The sequence below is a fragment of the Rhinopithecus bieti genome, unplaced genomic scaffold (genome assembly GCF_001698545.2).
Source record: "Rhinopithecus bieti isolate Rb0 unplaced genomic scaffold, ASM169854v2 scaffold_5924, whole genome shotgun sequence".
Classification (NCBI taxonomy): domain Eukaryota; kingdom Metazoa; phylum Chordata; class Mammalia; order Primates; family Cercopithecidae; genus Rhinopithecus; species Rhinopithecus bieti.
The window spans coordinates 950,704-972,165 of NW_016805189.1; the positions used below are offsets into that span (position 1 = coordinate 950,704).

General features: G+C 38.4%; 1 protein-coding gene across 3 annotated transcripts in view; it reads left to right on the forward strand.

Moving 5' to 3' along the window:
- The window catches only part of GRIP1 (glutamate receptor interacting protein 1), a 298,768-nt gene that overhangs the window by 96,444 nt on the left and 180,862 nt on the right, over nucleotides 1-21,462 (forward strand). For all 3 annotated transcript variants that reach the window (XM_017871570.1, XM_017871572.1, XM_017871571.1), the window contains exons 4-5: nucleotides 11,993-12,128; nucleotides 14,998-15,143. In XM_017871570.1, coding sequence (XP_017727059.1) covers nucleotides 11,993-12,128; nucleotides 14,998-15,143 — 282 coding nt within the window. The remainder of the gene's footprint in view (nucleotides 1-11,992; nucleotides 12,129-14,997; nucleotides 15,144-21,462) is intronic.

Genomic DNA, 21,462 nt, shown 5'->3' on the forward strand with positions numbered 1-21,462 from the left:
TTTTAAATGTCCACCGCTCAGGCCATCATGCTTAGGAAGAAAGGCGGTTTCACTGAAGTAAGCCATTTCCTGTTTCTGATATCTTGCATCATGGTTTTATTTAGACTATCAGATGACTGTGTAGGAATACATGACTGATAGATGTGGGTGCTATTTGCTATTCTACAACCCCCTACCCAGCAAACACACAAGTTATAAAATGTCACTCCCACATAAATTGTTCTTTGATTGTCACATTGCTCAAACCTCATCTTCTAGGTCAGAGTTTCTAAAGTAGGGTACATGGATAAACCCCAGCGGGGAATTAATGAATTCCCCTGAAATCATGCACACAATTTTTCTGGGACAAGGGTTCACTGCTTTCATTAGATTCTCAAAGTAGTCTGTGATTTCACCAACAGTTAAATACCACTATTAATTGTTTTGTCTTATATTCATAACAATCAAAATATAGTAGAAAACTGGAAGTTTGTGTATCTGGAAATGCCCAATATCCAAATAACAATAATAATGACAACAAGACAACAATAAGACCATGGCTAACATATATTGAACACTTACTGTGTGACAGTTATTACCATAAGTTCCTTGTAAGAATTGTATTACTTAATTTCACCAAATTCTGTGAGTAGATACCATTGTTATCCCTAATTTAGATGTGAGGAAACTAAGACCCATGAAAGCTAAATAACTTGTTAATAAGTTTGACATTGGAAAGCTTAAGGGCAAATTTTGACAAATAGAACTGATTTTGGGAGAAATAGAAATTGGAACAATTCTAGTATTGCCATATTTTTAGAAGCAGGAATTTTTTTTAACTTAATGCTTTAGAAGACATTTGATACCTGAATCAGTTATACCAGGAAAACAGTCAACATCTCTGTTCAATCTATTTTTAAAGGAATCCTGACCTATATATCACATATCTTCAGGGGTCACATATTTTTGTATTTGACAATGCATATTTGTATATAACCTTTCTTTGGAGGTGCTCCAGGAAACATACAGATATTAATCCAGCCCTCCCATCACTGCATGAGATAAATCCCAATCATAATTTTGTTTCACATGAATATTTGTGCCAGGTAATATTTATGTGCTGTACATCCCTGCCACTGATCAAATTTATGTTCAGACTCCCAAGAGATGAGAAAAATTCTAGTATATCCCTCATGTCACTACACAGAGGTGGAAAATGCCCAATAACCTTTCTCTGCTAGTCTGGGTGGCAAGAACTGAGACTGAAAATGCAGCAGTTCATCACAGAAACCCAGCTTTGATCCCCACAGCTTTGCTGAACCAGGGGATGTTAGGAAGAGCTTGAAATGAGTATTGGAAAAAGCATCTGTTTATTTCCTGAGGAGAATAAACTTCCTAGTGGCACCACTAAAAGTAATATACAGATAAAACTGTAGTATGAGCAATAATATTTTTTTCAATAGTAGTACACGGATATAGCTATAGTATTCTGGTGTGTGACCCAATTCCCCTTACCAAGGCATTGGTACAATTAATCAACCAAGTAAGCGTGGGGAAATAACTCTGTCTGCTCCGTTCAGATTCTGCTCCTTTATCATTTTGCTTCTGCACCGTCCAGCAATATTTCTGTTTACCACAAGCTGATGCTCACCACCCCATTATAATTCCCTGTTTAGGGACTGATGTGCTCATTCATCCAGCAGTTACCAGGGAGGACCTGTGAATGTTCCAGGCACTATTCTAGATGCTGGAGATACAGCAGGGAACAACACACTGTTGTTGACACCAGCATTTCAAAATTTGTGACTTACTTTACAGAGTTTTCACCAATAGTATTTCTATTTAACTGTTTATGGTATTTTTAAAAATCTCTGCAGTTAATAGAACGCCAAGAAGTAAAGAGCTTAACCTGTTTTGCTGAATATGCCTCTAGTGGTTGCTTTTAAATTGTACTTTCTCTTTTTATGCTACAACCATGGGGTGAGGGTTTTATAGATCATTTTGAGTTGTGACAAAAACTATTTTAAGACCAAATTTTTCTGTGGTATTTCAGTGTTAAGTTTCTCTTATATGACATTATATAGTGTGCCTGCTGTGCTCCAGTCACTCGCAGCAACACAAACTTCCTGTTTTCTGGATTCCCTTTCTCAGCGACAGATGTCAACATCCACCAGTCAAACAAGTTGGAAACCTTGGGGCCTTTTTGATCCCATTCACTTCCATGCTTCCATGTTTCCCACATCCTAATTGGTCTCTAACTCAGGAAAATTTCTCCTCATTAATATGTCTGATGTCCATGCCATCCACATAGCCACTGATGTATTTTAGTCTATCATGTGTTGCCTCTGTGTGGCATAGTCAGTACCTGTCCCTCCATATCCACCCTACCCTCATTGCATGGGTCTCTATTTAGACTCTAGTTCTCTACCTCCTTTGAATTTATGTGTGTGCATGGATGGAATAAGTTCTTGCCCTTGGGTTGTGAACATAAGCAGGCCAGTAATGGCTTTTAAGAGAGCTGTCTTTCCCCTTCCACCAGCTGAATGAAAACAAGATAAAGTCCTAGGGCAGAAGTTTCTAAACTTTCTCAGTCCACAGAGCCCTTAGTGTCTCAGTAATTTTTTACAGCACCTCCAGGCCAAATAAAATACCACTAGTTCAATTTACTAAGTAGTCAGGTCCAAACAACACAGTTCATATTTTATCCTAACAACTTATTAGCCATGTGAAAAAAAGATATTTATAAACTAAAAGAACAACACATATTCATTTCACTCTTAAGTAACCACAAGTAGTTAATAATGAATGGTATGTGTGTGCCTGTTGAACATTGTACAATTTCTCAAATCCTTAAATGAACATTGATAATCTCAATTCCTGTTTCACACTGGTTTTCACATGGGACTTGCTTTTTACCACAGTAACTGGAAAAAAAAAAAACAACTCAGCTTTGGAAAGCTGTGACATAAACAAAGCACTATAGTGTAAGCTAATGTTTAACTGAACTACCTGAAGCTAGCAGGTGATGTTGTGTCCAGCAGATATCAACTGTGGCTGTGTTTTCTTGAAAATTTAAAACATCCAATGGTAGTCCTGTGAATTCACCATGGATTCATGTGCCTGAGTGCACAGTTTGGCAACCAGAGCATTAAGGGATGACAAAGTCACAAAACGGAAAAGAGCATAGCTCCCTAAATCTCTGTGTGAGAGGGAGCTGACTAATGATCAGGAACACCCACCATAAACTTGTATGTGAGCAGAATAAACTCCTGTTGTATTTAAGTCATTATTCATTTTTTTATTTGTTGACACAACATAGCCTAACTTAATCCATACATTATATGACAGCAGTAGCCTTCTAATGGTTCTCCTTGACCAAAGATTAAGGTCTTTCTCCTCAAGACTTTACACTACCATTACTAAAACCATTGCTAACCTTTTCTAAAACCCAAATCTGAGCACTTTCTTAGGATCCTTCATGGTATAATGTCTGTTGGTATCCCAGTCTCTTCTACCAATCTCTCCTCATGCACCAAACCCTAAGTCTGTGTCTCAATCTTAGCTATACGTTAGAATACCCTGAGGAGCTTTAAAAACTATGCCTAGTTCCCCACTTGCAAAGATTCTGATCTCACTGACATGGACCAATTCTTTGAAAAACACAAACTGAATCAACTCACCCAATATGAAACAGAAAATTTGAATAGCCCTACAACTATTAATGAAATTGAATTTGTAATTTAAAAACTTCCAAAGCCAAAATCTCTAGACCCAAATGGCTTCACTGGAAAATTTCTCCAAATGCTTAAAGGGAATTAAGAACAATTCTGAACAACCTCTTCCAGAAAACAGAAGAGGAAGAAATGTATTTTCCAACTGATTTTATGAAGCTAGTATTATTATCCTGATACCAAACCAAAGACAATACAAAAAAGAACACAGCAGATTAGTATCACTCATGAATGTAGATGAAAAAATTATTAATAAAATATTAGTAAGTAGAATTCAGCAAGATAGTTTTTAAATTATATACTATGACCAAATGGGGTGTATTTCAGAGGAGCAAGGTTAGTTCATTATTACAAAATCAAACAGTGTAATCTACCATATTATCAAGCTAAAGAAGAAAATATCACATGATCATGTCAGTCAATGCAAAATAAATTGACAAAATTCAAATCTATTCATTATTAAAACTCTCAGAACAGTGGGAATAGAGAGGAACTTTCTCAACTTGGTAAAAAGTATCTATAAAGGAAACCCACAGCTAACGTAGTACTGAGTGATGAAACACTGAATGGTTTTCCTCTAAGACCATAACAGTAAAGTCTCACCACTCTAAATTAACGTAGTGCTGGAAGTTCAGCCAGTGCTTGAGGCAACAAAGGGTGATAAATATGTATAGATTAGAAATGAAGAAGTAAAATTGTCCCTATTTGCAGATGACAATTGTCTATATAGAAAATGCTAAGGAATTTACATAAAAACCCACAAAACTTCCAGAACTAATAAGTTCAGCAAGGCCACAGGATACAGGCTAAATATAGTACAATCAATTGTATAACTATATACTAGCAATGAACATATGTACATTAAAATTAATAATAAAATATAATTTAGGCCAAGCATGGTAGCTCACGCCTGTAATCCCAGCACCTTGGGGGGCCAAGTCAGCAGAATTCCTTGAGTCTAGGAGTTTGAGGTCAGTCTGAATAACATAGTGAGATTCCCCTCTATAAAAAAAATTTTAAAATATTTATAATTGTTCCAAAAAATGAAATTCTTAGGAACAATTTATAATTGTTTCAAAACAAATTCTTAGTACAAAACATACAGTACTTACATACTGAAAACTGGAAAATGCAATTAGAGAGTCAAACCATGTGCGTGGATTGGGAGACTCAGCTTAGTAAAGGTGTTAATTCTTTCTAAATTGACATACGGGCTTAATATAAATCCTATCAAAATCTCAACAAAATATTTTGCAACTATAGACAAGATTATTCTAAAATATAAACTTAATATTAAAATGCCAATAGGATTTTTTTGGCACAAGATGTATTTTACATTATTGCAAAAATAGAACATATATACTTGCAAAGATTCTGTGAGAAATTATGTTTCCAAGGTATGCTAGCTTGTTGTTTAACTTTTCTGTGAAAGATCAGAGACCCTGCCCATGAAGCCTTCCTGAATGAGGTATGTCATAGCACCAATCACATCTCCTTTGAAAGAGATTGTACAAAGAACAGACACCCGAAAGCAGGGGCATAGGTGAGGAGGCTGGTAAAGCCCTCAGTGTCGGTCCCTCAAAATTGGTCAGTCTGGATCTGCTTGAACATACAAAAACAAAACAAAACAGAAAAGTATCATGGGCATAAGGCATTCAGAACCCATATCCAACCATCTCATTGTTTTGTAAACTGTTTTGTACAGGATGGAAATCCAGCATAATAATCTTGTTTTGTTCTGTGACACTCTTGTTTCTGGAAATTCTTGTCTCATTGCTTATTTAAAAAATAAAATAGGCTTACACAGAAAAAGGGAGTTACCAGTAAATTTTGGCAAGTCCCTAAAATTCAGGAGCTATATGAACAGGAAATTACAACATGGACAATTGTCACAAGAGTTGCTGAAAGAGGAAAGAAAGCCATATGTGATGATTAAACAACAGGTGGTACAGGCTCTGACAAGAGTAAATAAAGGGTGATCATGGCACAGCGTGGGAGGGCCCCTAATCCATGTGGGCAAACGATGTTCTCAATGGTTCTTCAGAGGAGTCATCCCAGAGCTGCCTTGAAGACGTCCTCAGCTAGGGACATGGTTGAAGGGGAGGTATTTAAAGGCAGAGAAATAACAAATGGTAGGAGATTACATGAGGTCTGGGGAGAGCATGTCCTGTAGTTCAGTTTGCAATTTTCCTCAATTCTAGCTGCATGTTAGAATCCCCTGGAGAAACTTTTCAAATACTGAGTGCACCCCAGACCAATTGAATCATGTACCCACTGATGGGACATTTTAAAAAATTAAACTCCTAATTTTGAGATAATTGTAGATTCATATGCAGTTGTAGAAAATAATATAGAGATTCCTTATATCCTTTACCTTGTTTTCCCCAGTAGAAACATCTGCAGAACTATAATGTAATATCACAACCAGGATATTGACATGGATGCAGTCAAAATACAGAACATGTCCATTACTACAAGGATCAATCATTTACTCTTTTATAGCTGCATTCACTTCCCTCCTTCCCTTAACCCTGGCAACCTCTAACCCATCCTCTAGTGCTACAATTTTGTCATTTCAAGAATGTTAAATAAATGGAATCATACAATGTGAAATCTTTGGGGTTGACTTTTTACCTTAGCATAATTCTCTGGTAATTGATCTGGGTTGTTACTTGTAGCACTAGTTTGACCCTTTTGGTTGCTGAGAAGTATTCCATGGGATAGACATACCACATTTGTTTAACCATTTACCTGTTGCAGGACATCTTGGTTGTTTCTGTTTGCAGCTATTATGAATAAAGCTGTGATAAGTATTCATTTACAGGTTTTAGTGTGAATGAAGGCATTCATTTCTCTAAGATTAATGCCCAGGAGTATAATTTCTGGCTCATAGGGTGGTTGCATATTTAGTTTTCTAATAAACTGGTAAACTGTTTTCCAGAGTAGTTCTCCTACTTTACATTCCCATCAGTAGCATCAGAGTGATCTAATTTCTCTGCATCCTCACCAGCATTTGGTGTTGTCACTAATTTTTATTTTAGCCTTTCTGATAAGTGTGTAGTGATATCAATTGTAGTTTTAATTTTTAAGTAATTTGAGCCATTTCCCTAATGGAAAATGTTGAGTATTTTTTCGTGTGTACTTACCTGCCATCTGTATATCCTGTTTAATAAAATATGTCATGTCTTTTTCCTATTTTCTAAGTATTTGCTTTTTTACTGTTGAGTTTTGAAAGTTGCTTATATATTTGAAATACTATTCTTTTGTCTTTTGTCGGATATGTGGTTTGCAGATATTTTTTCCTGGTCTGTAGATGTTCTTTTCATCTTAAGCAGGTCTTGCAGAGAGCATTCATTCTTAATCTTGATGAAGTCCAATTTGTTAGATTTTTTTCCTTTTATGGATCATGCTTATGTCAAATCTAGGAACCCTTCACTAAACCTAGATCTTAAAATTTTTATCCTATGTTTTCCTACAGTTTATAAGTATGTCATACAATTTCTATAATATTATGGGTTTTTTTGACTGTGATTCATATTGAGTTAAATTTTATACAAGGTGTGAAACTGGGGGCAAGTTGTGGGATTTATTTATTTATTTATTTTGCCTGTGGATGTCAAATTACTCCAACATCATTTGTTGAATAGGCTACCTTTCCTCTACTGAATTGCATTTGCATCTTGTCAAAAACCAGTATGTCATATTTGTGTGAGTCTATTCCTGGGTCCTCTGTTTTGTTCCAGTGATCTATATGTCTATCTCTCCATCAATACCACACAGTGGTTTTGCTTATGTTTTTTGATACAGAGTCTCACTCTGTCGTCCAGACTGGAGTGCAATGGCATGATCATGGCTTACTGCAGCCTTAACCTCCCAGGTTCAAGTGATCCTATTGCCTCATCCTCCTGAGTAGCTGGGACTACAGGTGCACACTACCATGCCCAGCTATTTAAAAAAAAATAATAATATGTAGAGATGAGGTCTCACTCTGTTCCTGCTCTTGAACTCCTGGTCTCAAATGATTCTCCCCTCCCAGCCTCTCAATGTACTGGGATTATAGGCATGAGCCACTGCACCTGGCCTACCACATAGCCTTTGTTACTCTAACTATGTAAGTTTTGAAATTGAGTAGACTAAATTCTCCCACTTTCTTCTTTTTAAAAATTGTTCCTTTCCCTTTCATATAAATTTTAGAATAATCTTGTCTACAATTACAAAATATTTTGCTGGGATTTTGATAAGGTTTGCATTAAACCTATATATCAATTTGGAAAGAATTAATGTCTTTGTTAAGGTGAGTCTCCCAGTCCATGCGCATGTTTGTCTCTCCAATTATTTAGGCCTTCTTTAATTTCTTTCACTGGCATTTTTTAGTTTTCACCATGTAAGTACTGTATATGTTTTGTTACTTGTACACCTAAGAATTTCATTTTTGGAACAATTATATATGATATTATTAATTTTAATGTACATATGTTCATTGCTACTATATAGATATAAAATTGATTAAAGAAAATCAACACTTTTTATGTTGACTTATTCTATCCACTGGAATATTAGTTCTTAGATGGCAGGAATAGTAAGTGCTCAGTTCTTATTGAATGAGTGAATGGGATGCCTTTTCATTTATTCTAATCTCACATCCTTCAGAAGCACTTTAAAGTTGTCTTCATATAGTTCTTGCACAGTTTTGTTAAGTTTTTTCCTAGGGATTTTACCTTGTGACTATTGTAAATGGGGCCTTCTCTTCTATAATAACCTTTTACTGGCTGCTGTTTGTCTATATAAAGGATATAGTTTTCTGCATATTGATTGTATAACTATCTATGTTTTTAAATATCCTTATTTGTTTGTAAGACCTTTTCATAATTCTCTTATGTTTGCCAAGCATCACTGTTACTTTTCTTAAAATTTCTGGAGTTCAGTAATTAAAAGATTGAATTACAAACACAAAGAAAAACAGCAAACAACTAAATTTCATTCTATCAGTGGGATTCTGTTCAGTTATGTTGAGTAAGTAATGGTATAGATGTAACCCTATACCTTTTATTTTCTAAGATAATTAGATACGGTGATTAAGGACAAAGTCAAATTCAGAACCATTTCTTTCCTCACTAGTTAGACATCATCTGTTGCCTGTGCTGCTTGCTAATTGAAAGAGATTACGGTGCTCGCTACAAGGTCCTCTTAATTGGGGGAGTGATATTTGCAATTTAAATCACAAAAGAAAGAAATCATCTGTACATATTGACTTGCCCAAGTTCCACTGTTTTACCGCAGTGTTTGTTCAGTAAACCTTGATACATAAGTGAACTCATGCAAATGAATCCATCTGTCTTCATTTCTTCTGTCTTCATTAGATCATTATGCAGACATTAAACACCAAAAGGGGTATTAAATGATTAATTAGCCAAGTGGAGACTTCAGGTGAGCCAAAACCAGGCTCCAAAAGCAGGTACCTTTCTCTCCAGACCACTTCTTCTCTCCCACCCCCTACAGAAACATCCATAAAAGATTTAGTCAATTATTCTGGGACCACAGATACTTATTGGCAGTTACCATTCTTGCAATTCAGCACATTTTCTTGCAAGAATGTTCTATCTTTACTCCTGAGTTTTGCCTAATTTATATTCCTTCTTTGGTCTGCTCTGCTCAGCTAATCCTGGTCAACAAGTACAGCAGATTGGATAGAAGACAAAATTGTAAAATAGATGGTGCATTTTGAACCTCAGGCCCTTCGTTCTATGTTTTTGCCTGGACCATCTTCTCTGTGGCTGCTTCCCTACAACTCACATTGTATGGCACAGTGGTCTGTGACGTTGCCTCTTTGACTAGGCTGTGGCCATCTTGAGGATAATGGCCTTTGCTTTTTCCATCTTTGAGTTTTACTGTCTGGCTCAGGGTAGGCATTCAATATGTGCTTGACTCAATGAATGCACAAATTACTCAAATAACTGGTAGAGGAATATTTTCTCAATTTCACATTATTAAAATTAGCTCTTAGAAAAACATTTGAAATGTTTTTAAATGACAGGTTAATTGACTAGTATCAGTTTTAAAAGTAGCCAGATCGATGCATTTATATTTTAATAATGATGAAATTAAACTAAAATAATTGAGCTTTTCTAGATTTTCAGGATTCAGCCAGAAGCCCAGGAAGCACCTGGGTTCCTTCTGGAGAAAATGACATTGTCCACCTCCCATAAGGCTGTACCCGTGCATCCTATTTTATGCAGGAAGCATGTCCTTGAAAGCTTGGAGTAGAAAGAAAATTTTTATGAGTAGAAACTTACTTCTCACATGCCTGGTGTTAGTATTTTAGAGTTGCTTCTTCATGAAAATTGGACAGACCTTTAAGATAGGCACTTAAAAAAACTATGCCTCCAACTCCACATGTAAAGTTCTATAATCAAATGTTTAAATATATAAGATCACTCTGCATATTTAAAGAAGATGCAAAGAATCTTTTTGTTGACAAAATTGTTGGGCACATTATATCTCTTTTATATGAATGGTCATCATCTGCTATGTCATTTTGTTTAATTATTAACTTTATTTAAAAAATTTATAATTAGCCTTCTACCAACAAGAGTTTAGAGGGATTGTTTATTAAGGTGATGTCTTCAATATCAGTTGAACCTATGTATATTTCCATGAGATTTCTGGGGATTTCTTTGTTTTGTTTTAAGGAGTGCAGGGGAAATGCACATAGTGATAGAATTTTGTTACAGATGCTTCTGGTAAATGATGTAAAAGGTCCTGTACTTTCATGCACTTGACAAGAATTTTCATTCTTGAATTTCAATTTTTATTTGGTTTTTCATACCAAATGTAGTAGATATACACTCAGACTCCTCCTTGGCTTCTACTTTAAAAGACAATAATGACTTATGTATACAGTGTCATGAGACTGCCATGAAAAGGCAGGATTCCAATGATGGTATGCTGGGATGTTAAAGTCACAGGAGCTGGCAAACTTGAAAGCCCTGCCTTGAAGGACATTCTCCAGGCTGCTGAGGAAATAAGTAGCCTGCTGTCTGCAGCCTTCTTCCCCAAAGTACTCTGTTCTCCTCACTAGATCAGATGAGATACTATTTCTTTACCTAATGTAATTTCATTTTTTCATTGGCTAGTGGGATAATATACTAGCAGCAGCAATTAAAAAACCTTTATGATACACATTCATAGATATTTTCAACATTATAATTAACTGTTATTAGGGAAAGTGTTAAGATGTGCAAATAATTTTTTTTTTAATTTCACTTTGAAAGAGCGAGTTTGTTTTTGCATTTTAATATGTATCTTTGATGTTCTAGAAGTTCATTACCCCTGAAATGTGTAAGTTAATTTAGGAGAAGTTGGAAAATTGGACAATTTCCCCATCCCTACCAAGAAAATATGTTTGCAGGTAGGGGAATAACATCACAGGGAATTTTAAAACAACATTTATCCTAATTAGCCTCTGGAAGGTAAATATTGACTCTACTCATTTTTATTTTTGAAAGGGAGGGTATTCTTACAGTTTTCTTACCTTCTGTTCTGACTAAAATCAAAAGATTTGAGCTCTGTCTTGCTGTATAGACATTATCTCCACAAGATCTATGAAATTTTAAAATTTTGTAAGTAGAGAATGAAAGATTTATGGCAGTTACCTGGAAATTCTGAGGATCAATCCTGCCTTGCCATACTGTGGCACATTCTGCAAGAATGATATGAGTGTTACATAAGCCATCATACTATGTTTTCGAAAGACAAAGAAGCCAAAGTCAATAATATTTTTCTAGAACCTGTAGAAAGCTCTCTTCTCCTTTCAGTTGGCTTCCTAACCTGAAACATACCATGAACTTTGAGTCTGCCACTGTGCTATATATGTTCATATTATCATCTAAAATTCTGTTCTAATTCCTTACTTTACAACTTTTAATTGTTCCCACTGGAGTTACAAGGAGAGAAACCAGAGAAAGTCACCCAGGAATGGCAGAAAACAAAGGGTGAATATTATTTGTACATAAGACAATTTGTACTATTTATTGTCAGCCTGGAGTGAATACCCCACCAGTGCCCATTTTCATAGCCTCTAATAGGATATCTGCCTCAGCATTTTCTGCATGCACATCTTTATGAAATATTCTGTAAATTACCATGGAAGGAGGCCATAGATATCTTTTCTCATAAAAGAAAAAGTGGAAAGAACTTCTGGGGAGGAGTCACTTAAACATACACAAAATGACATTGGCAATTCTACTCTCATTTTAATACGGCAAATGCTTTTCTTTTAACAGAGGAATTCAAGGGCTCCACAGTCGTCGAGTTGATGAAGAAGGAAGGCACTACCCTGGGTCTGACGGTATCGGGAGGAATTGATAAGGATGGCAAGCCAAGAGTATCTAATCTGCGGCAAGGAGGAATTGCTGCTAGGTAACTGCCTCTTGGGGAAATCTACTGAAAGGAACACAGGGTATAATTAATTCAAAAATTAAAGCTCCATCAAAAGTGGTCACTAATAAATAAATGACAGCTGCCATCTGCCAGGCAGCACAGGCCAGCAGAAGCACAAGTGGGGCACGTTTCAGAAGCTGCTCCCCAGGTCTGCCCGCGTGGCTGTTCTAGCCTAGGCTGCAGTCACCAGGGAGGTTCTTGTGTCATCTCAGGAGCTGCCAGGCCCTCATAAGATTTTAATTTCAAAATGACCATGTGCAGCTAGTCTGTAAATGTGCCACTGAACAGCAGACAGGCTGCAGTAGGAAGGAGATGCTCCAGTCATCTAAATGTGAAACAGATAACCCATATAATGTGTATAGGGAAAGTGCCAGAGAGGGACATGGCTACCCTTGAAAGAGTGGGAGACCCAACTCTGAGTTTTCAGTGAAAATTTTATTTATCCCACATCCTTTCTCCTTTTCTACCTGTGTGGTTTTCAAGAGTTGGTTTCTGAAAGGACAGAAGACTTAGAGGAGGAGGTCTCACCTGTCTTTCTTTCCATAACTGCAAATTCCACTCGTTATTACCAAAGGCAGAATGTCCTGGATAGTGGGTAGGGGTGGACTTCCTTGAGACACATTCTAAATCTGCCTCAGAAAAAGGGGGCAGAAGATCAGGTTTCATTAAAAGTGAGGCCAAGCCGGGCAGTGGCTCATGCCTGTAATCCCAGCACTTTGGGAGGCCAAGGCAGGTGGATCACGTGAGGTCAGGAGTTCGAGACCAGCTTGACCAACATGGCGAAACCCATCTGTAGTAAAAATAAAAATAAAAAAATAGCCAGCCGTAGTGGCACATGCCTGTAATCCCAGCTACTTGGGAGGCTGAAGAAGAAGAACCACTTGAACCCAGGAGACGGAGGTTGCAGTGAACGAAGACTGTGCCATTGCACTCCAGCCTGGACAACAGGAGTGAAACTCCATCTTAAATAAATAAATGAATACATACATACATAAATAAAATAAAAGTGAAGCTAAAATACCTTAAATTCGGGCCACCAATATTCATATCCACATAATTCCAGGTTAAATCTTAGAGTTCTCGCCTCATAAAATGTCATCTGAAGTGGTGATTTCTGTGATTACTTTTAATGATCAACCTGTTTGTACAATTTATAAACTTAATCCAGTGGATTGCTCCATGATCAGAAGGTATTGTTTGTAAGGGAGGCTGGTGTGGACACAAGCACCTCAATCTGCTTTCTTTAGGTTTTTAAGAAGCCTCCTTTATTTTATAACAATCATGGCGAGTTCATGATGCTAGGGGTTCATAAGTCTCCAGAGCTTCTTTATATCTCTCCCTTAAGGCACGTGTGATGGAGGAGAGGGGTAGCATTTTCAGTTGTATTAATGCTGTAATTAAAAGTGTTACTGTGCCAGTTATGTTGAATATTAAAAATCACCAAATAGGCCAGGCGCGGTGGCTCAGGCCTGTAATCCCAGCACTTTGGGAGGCTGAGGCGGGCAGATCACAAGGTCAGGAGATCGAGACCATCCTGGCTAACACAGTAAAACCCCGTCTCTACTAAAAAATACAAAAAACTAGCCGGGCGAGGTGGCGGGTGCCTGTAGTCCCAGCTACTCGGGAGGCTGAGGCAGGAGAATGGCGTGAACCCGGGAGGCAGAGCTTGCAGTGAGCTGAGATCTGGCCAGTGCACTCCAGCTTGGGTGACAGAGCGAGACTCCGTCTCAAAAAAAAAAAAAAAAAAAAAAAAAAAAATCACCAAATCGTCACTATTTAAGGCACTACCATTTTGTAGGTAGTAAATCAAAATAATTAAAGATGAGATCCCTGCCCTAAAGGGGTTCACAGTCTATTAGTGGAGATAAGGCATAAAAATCATGAAACATTTGGGAGCAAAAATGGCATTGCATGATAGCAAAAAGCAACAGCACAGAAGTTATTACAGAGCATTAGGTGGTTAAGTTGACGTAAGTGTCAGTAAAGTGAGGTAAGGGCCATGCACGTACTGCAGACTGGGGCAGATTAGGAGGCTCTTTGAAGGAGGAATGATTGGAGCTGGATTTATATATAAAATAAATGCATTAGCTATTTCTATTTTGGGAGAAAATGTTGTTGAAGGTCCTTATCAGTGACATGAATTTTAACTCCTATTATTGATCTTGCTACCTTCTCTTGGTTTAGAAACAGAGTTTGACTAAAGTCCAAGAGCAGCCAATATTCTGTTATGGTGGTATAGAGAGACAAGAATGTTACTGAAAGCCAATATTTGCATTGTGATTTCTCCTTCACCAATACTCTTCTTATCAATCCTGCTGTAAGCAATAAATAACAAAATAAACTGACCCTTTCCTTAGTCCTGGTCAAACTCCCAGTGAAGTTATTGAAAGCTGTGAAATGTACAAAAGGCAGGCAGCAAAAATGAGAAGGATTGAGAATAAAAAGATGTGTGTTATATCTAGGATCTGGATCCCATCCCAGAGAACCAACTGGTTTAGGGCAAAGAACTTAAAAAAAAAAAAAAATGCTTCTCTTAATTTTGTTTTATGGTGCTTTTAAAAATAAAAGAGGCGAAAAGGAAAAAATCAGAGATAGTGGCAGATTCAGAGCAGGACTTCCAAGGTATCACAGGCTGCATGAGTGAAAGGGATCCCTGGTTCTCATCTGACTTCAGCTGTACTCTTACCCTTAAGGGCCCACCATCTCCTAGGAGGCAGGGACTTCTGCTGTCAGCCTTCTAGGCTTGCTTCTCCACTTGCATGCTTACTCATGAAGGGAAAGTGGAAATATAGTCAGACTGGCCTGTGGAGAGGGTGAGTCTGCTGAAACAACATTGTCTATTTTGCAGAAGTGACCAGCTGGATGTGGGTGACTACATCAAAGCAGTGAATGGAATCAACCTGGCCAAATTCCGCCATGATGAGATCATCAGCTTGCTGAAGAATGTGGGAGAAAGAGTGGTTCTTGAAGTAGAGTATGAGCTTCCGCCGGTCTGTAAGTACAGTAGTCCCCCTTATCCACAGGGGATACATTCCAAGACCCCCAGTGGGTGCCTAAAACTTCTCATAATACCAAACCCTATATACATTGGGTTTTTTTTTCTATACATACATACTTACAATAAAGTTTAATTGATAAATTAGGCACAGTGAGACATTAACAACAATAACTGGCTGGGAGCAGTGGCTCACGTCTATAATTCCAGCACTTTGGGAGGCCGAGGCAGGAGGATTGCTTGAGTCCAGCAGTTCAAGACCAGCCTGGGCAACATGGCAAAGCCCCACCTCTACAAAAAATAGAAAAATTAGCTGGGCATGGTGGTACACACCTGTAGCACCAGTTACTCAAGGCTACTTGAGCATTAGGCGGAGCATCACTTGAGCCCAAGATGTTGAGGCTACAGTGAGACATGATCGCGCCACTGCCATCCAGCCTGGGGGACATAGCAAGGCCCTGTCTCAAAAAACACACACACACAACATTAATAAAGTGAAACAATTATATCAATATGCCAATCTCACTACTCTTGTGCTTTCAGCCATTATTAAGTAAAATAAGGGTTCCTTGAACACACATACTGCAAGGGCTAGGTGTGGTGGCATATGCCTGTAATCCCAGCACTTTGGAAAGCTGAGGCAGGAGAATCACTTGAAGCCAGGAGTTGAAGACCAGCCTGGGCAACAGAATGAGACCTTGTTTCTACCAAAAAAAAAAAAAGATTAGTCGGGCATGGTGGCATATGCCTGTAGTCCCAGCTACTTGGGAGGCTGAGGCAGAAGGATCCCTTGAGCCCAGAAGGTCGAGACTGCAGTGAGCTATGATTGTGTCATGGCATTCCAGCCTAGGTGACAGAGCAAGACCCTGTCTTGTTTTTAAAAAAAAAAAAAAAAAAATACAGCAAGAACACAACAGCCAATCTGATACCAAAGACAGCCGTGGCTGCAAAGTGACTAAGGCAGGTAGTGTAAACAGTGTGAATGTGCCAGACACATCCAGATGAATAGAGCAGACAGTGTGAGATTATCATCACACTGCTCCTAACAGCACACAATTTAAAACTTAGGAATGATTTATTTCTGGAATTGTCTACTTAATATTTTCAGACTGCAGTTAATTGGGGGTAACTGAAACCACAGAAAATAAAACTGCAGATAAGGAGGAATTGCTATAATCATAACCCAGAGGAAGAACAGCTGCACCACAGTTTTTCCTAGGCAAAATCAGCTTCTTAATTTTTTTTGTTTGTTTGTTTGTTTTTTTTTAATTCTTCAGCTAAAAGAGCGGAAGAGGTGATTTATTTTAGGGTTGTTACACTCGGCCACAAACACAGAAATAGTCCAGAATGTCACAAGTCCAGGGCAGAGGACCAACATGGGCAGTTTTGTTTATGAGCAAGGTGGGTCTCAGAGGTGATCGGCGATCAGAGGGCGATGAAGTTCTAGATCCATTGAGACAAGCTCTAGACAGTAGCATGCAGTCCCACAACTTGTACCAGCATCCCCAGCGCCTGGCATTCCATGTTTCTGCTCCTGTGGCCTCCACGATGCAACAAGCTAGCGGTTTACTTGGACCTCTGCCTCATCTTTCTTCTTTTGCGCTTCAGCCTGCGCATTCGCTTCTTCCTCCACTTGGCTCTCATGGCGCAGAGGTTTCCAGAATAATATAATATAACATAAGAAAGTTACTTATGCTTTCTATGTCTTAGTTTCCACATCTGTAAAATGGGAATATTATTAGTTCCTACTCATAGATTTGTTATGAGGATTAACTGAGTTAGTATTTGGAAATGCCTGGTGCTATCAAAGTTTTCAATAAAAAGGCAATCAACACTACAAGATAGGCATTTTTTCTCATTTTACAATGCCTGGATTCAATATCTGAATCCGGGCTGCCTGACTCCAAAGTCCATATGCATATTCATTGTGAGGTATACTGATATATGATTGCTGCCCTGCGTTTATGCTGTTCTAGCACCACCTCTCCTATTATTAGCTATGAATATGGATGTTACCCTGAGATAGCTTTTTGCTCTTCCATACTAATGAGAACTCAGGATGATTATGAAGAGTTGGTAGAATTCGTTTGTTCAGCAATAACTTATTGAGCATTTACTATGTTCCAGCCACCACTACGTACTAGGAGCCTGGGGGACATGAGTAGAGTTTATATTATAGCAAAAGACAGGTAACAAAATAAAACCATAATAAATAAGTAAATTATATAGTATGAATACTATGAATCCTATGGGAAAAAGCAGTGCAAGGAGAGGGGTTGGGAGTGCTGGGATCAGGGTTTGAATGCAATTGCAAATAGAGTGGTTAGGACAGCATCATTGAGAATGTGAGATTAGTCAGTGACTTGTGAAGGAGGTGAGGGAGTTAGTTGTACGGATTTCTGGGGGAAGAGAGTTCCAGGAAGAATGAATAGTCATTGCTAAGACCAAAAGGTGGGAATATACTTAGGGTTGTTATAGAAACATTAAGGAGGACAGTGTGGCTATAGCAGAATGAGCAGTAAGAGAATTAGGAAGTGGGATCAGAAATGGAAGGGGGTGGGGCATTTTTGTAGGTCATTGGGAGGACGTTAAGTTTTTCTCTGAATGATACAGGAAGTCACTATATGGTTTGGGGCAGAGGAGTGACATGATGTGATTTATGTTTTCAGAGGCTCTCTGGATACTGTGTTGACAATAGACTATAAGAGACCAGGGTAGAAGCTGGGAGATGAGCTGGAGAGCAGTTATAGTGATCCATGTGAGAGATGACGATGGAGACAGTGAAAAGCAGTCAGATTCCAGATCTGTTTTGGAGGATTGCCTAATGGATTTGATGTGAGTTGTGCAGAAAAAGAGGAGTCAAAGTTAACCCCAAGGTTTTGAGCATGAGCAGCTGGAAGGACAGAGTATCCATTAACAGGAGTGGATAAGAATGTGGGTAGAGCTGATTTGTGAGGGAAGGATCAGCAGTTCATTGCTTGAAATACTACATTTGAGATGCCTATTTGACATGCAAGAGGAAATGTCGAGACCTGAAGATATGATTTGGAGTTTGAAGAAAGATCTGGACTGTAAATATACATTTGAGAGTAATGAGAATATAGACGGTGTTCAAAGCTTGGGGACCAGATTAGAGGACTCAGGAAGCATGTGCATAATCAGTCACAAGTTCGTATTCTTCACATAAAATCTAACACCAAAGATTTAGTAGTCATTTTGTAACAAAATCAATTTAAGACTATGTTCACAAACCTTGCTACATTTTTTCATTTCAGCAAGGCTAGGCAATAAAATAGAGTGTAAAGGCTTGGACTGTGTCAGTAGTTAAATGGCAACTTTGCTCATTTCTGTCTTTGTGACCTTGGGCATGTTATTTAAATTCTCTCAGCCTTCGGTTTCTAATCTATAAAATAGCTATAGTAGTTGCAGGATTTTTTGTAATGATTCAATGTTATAATCCCATAATCATTGTTGAGACCATTTCAAACAGTTTGTAAGTAACTAATATTAGCCATTATTACCATTATTATACTGAAATGGTATATAATTATACCATTATTATACTGTGTTTTTTTGAACTTTACATGAGTCAGTTTGCTTTGAAATCTCTCTCTCAAACCATTGCCAAAGACATAAGAGAAACCAGATATCTAGATTATACATTTATATTCCTCTGGGCCTATCAATAAAAGGCAACCCCTTCCTAAAACAAACTCTAAGTGTAGTTTTTAGGCAAAGGCCAATAGAAGATTTGTCCAGTGTTATGGGTGATTCAGAACTAGGAGCTTCTAGGAAGACTTGAAGAAGGTCATCCCAGCCAGGTGGAAAGAGGAATATTTCAGACAAAGGGTGCGGCAAGAAGGGAAGATGACAGCCCAGTGCACAGGTTAAACTACAGATAGGGAAAGACAGACAGGGGGCTGGATGTGGTTACTGACACCTGTAATCCTAGCATTTTGGGAGGCCAAGGCAGGTGGATCACTTGAGGTCAGGAGTTCGAGACCAGCCTGGCCAACATGGAGAAACCCCGTCTCTACTAAAAATACAAAAATTAGCCAGGATGGTGGTGGGTGTCAGTAATCCCAGCTATTTGAGAGGCTGAGGTAGGAGAATTGCTTGAATCTGGGAGGTGGAGGTTGCGGTGAGCCAAGATTGTGGCACCGTACTCCAGCCTGGGCAACAGAGCAAGACTCCATCTCAAAAAAAAAGAAAAAAAAAAAAAAAGAAGGAAAGAAAGAAAGAGAGGGCTTGGAGATAGATGAGGCCAATGAGGCACACAAGGACCAAATGAGGGCCTTATAAGCCATATTGATGGAGCTTGGCATCCAGTGGGCCATGAGGAGCTCTTAAAGGGGAATGGCATCATAAGATCTGAGTGTTTAGATTTATCATTATAGGAGGCCAAATAGAGAAAAGACCAGAGGCTACAAGCCCAAAGGCTGTTACGATTTTCCAAAAGAGAAGTGAGACCCTAAATAAACATAGCATTAGTAGAGTTAGAGTAGAAGATGGATATCAGAAATGTTTAGGAGTTAAAACCTATCGTGACTTGGTGATTACGCAGTACCATCTTTTTCTCCCTCATACAATAAAGTTGATGGAAAAGGGGGGAAATATGTTTAAACACACAAGTGTGAATTGTTTTGATGGAAATCAAAAGAGGTCTACTCTCCAAGAATGATCTCTGTCTCTTTCTATTATGTTTGAAGAAAGTATTAAGATACTTGAGTTCAGAGTGGTTGAAGGGATTAATTAGTTCACCTTTCACTTAGCTGGGACTGCTAGAGCAGAAACAGGCCATCCACAGCTGAAGGTCTGTAAGGAGAACTGACTGCTGAAAGACAAGCCACCCAAGGCCAAGACTGGTAGCTCTCTCAGGATCACAGCAGTTTGAGGCTCAGCCAATCACAGAGTTCAGAAAGAACCAGGAGAGAGAGAGAGAGAGAGAGAGAGAGAGAGAGAGAGAGAGAGAGAGAGAGAGGAGGGAGGGAGAGAGAGAGAGAAATGTGATAGAAGAAAACTGGTTTGACCTTGGCCCTTTCTGAGATTCAGTTTCTTTATGAAAATAAAATGATTGGTCTACATAAGCTCTAAAGCTCTTTCTGATTTTAAAATTATGTGATCCTTCGAGACTGTAGAGAGACTATTACCAACCTGTATCTTAGATATATATGTATTAAAAGTTGGTCGAGGCTGGGTGTGGTGGCTTACACCTGTAATCCTACCTAGCACTTTGGGAGGCGGATGCAGGAGGATCCCTTGAGCCCAGGAGTTCAAGACCACCCTGGGCAACACAGAAAGACCCTGTCTCAATTAAAAATAAATAAATAATAAAATAAAAGTTGGTCTAGAGCGGTGCCTTCAAATTTTTTTGGTCACTTAAGTCTTAAAGAATTTTGAAATGTTACATAATTCTCATCCATTTTTAGTTAACACCTAAAATTATCATAAGCATAAATAGTTAGAAAGGATGCAATTCCTAGCATATTATTTGTTTTATATGTCTTTAAATTCTGTTTTCATGTAAACCTTAGAGCTACAGATTTACCTCATGGGCATTTAATGGAAAACAGTTTGCCTTATAATCTGATTGGCAAAGGCAGTCTTCACTGTTAATCCATTAGCTAACTCAGATGAGCTTCCTATCATAAGGAGTCATTTTAAACTCAAAGAAATATGTTAAAGCATGCCCCCCTGTGACAGTTCCTCTGACTTCTCAGTTCTGACATAGACAGATGGTGGTGGTGGTGGTGGTGGTGGTGGTGGTGGTGGTGGTGGTGGTGGTGGTGAGGAGGAAGGAGAAGAGGGGAGAAAGATAATCTCCAGGTCTTCTCCATGTGGGGTTACTCTGGGATTCAGTCTGAGGGAGCAGTGCAGCTACCTGGAGGAAGACTCTTCCTTGGGGCAATGGCAGAGGGAAAAACAGGGCAAGCGCAGCCATGTAAGTGCAATTCCAGCCTCTGCTTGTGCCTCTTAACAACCTAGTGGGCAAAGTAAGTCCATGGGCAAAGTGCAGCATACATAGGGTAGGAACATTTCACAACTCCTATTCTTCCTTATTGAGACAGGGAATATAGAGGCAGGGAAGGAGTTTGTAATTTCAAAAACCTCATCTACCATAGGAAAATCAATATATAGAATTAAGCATATCCCCATATAGAAAGAAGGGGACAGCAAGCACAACTGACAGCCGAGGGAATTTTTACATTGTGAACTTGGTTTCTACCTAACCTTTGATCCATTGGGTAAGCCCCTTTAATTGGGGAACTTTGTGTACACATACATATGTATGTAGTCCCATTAGTAAAATGTACATGG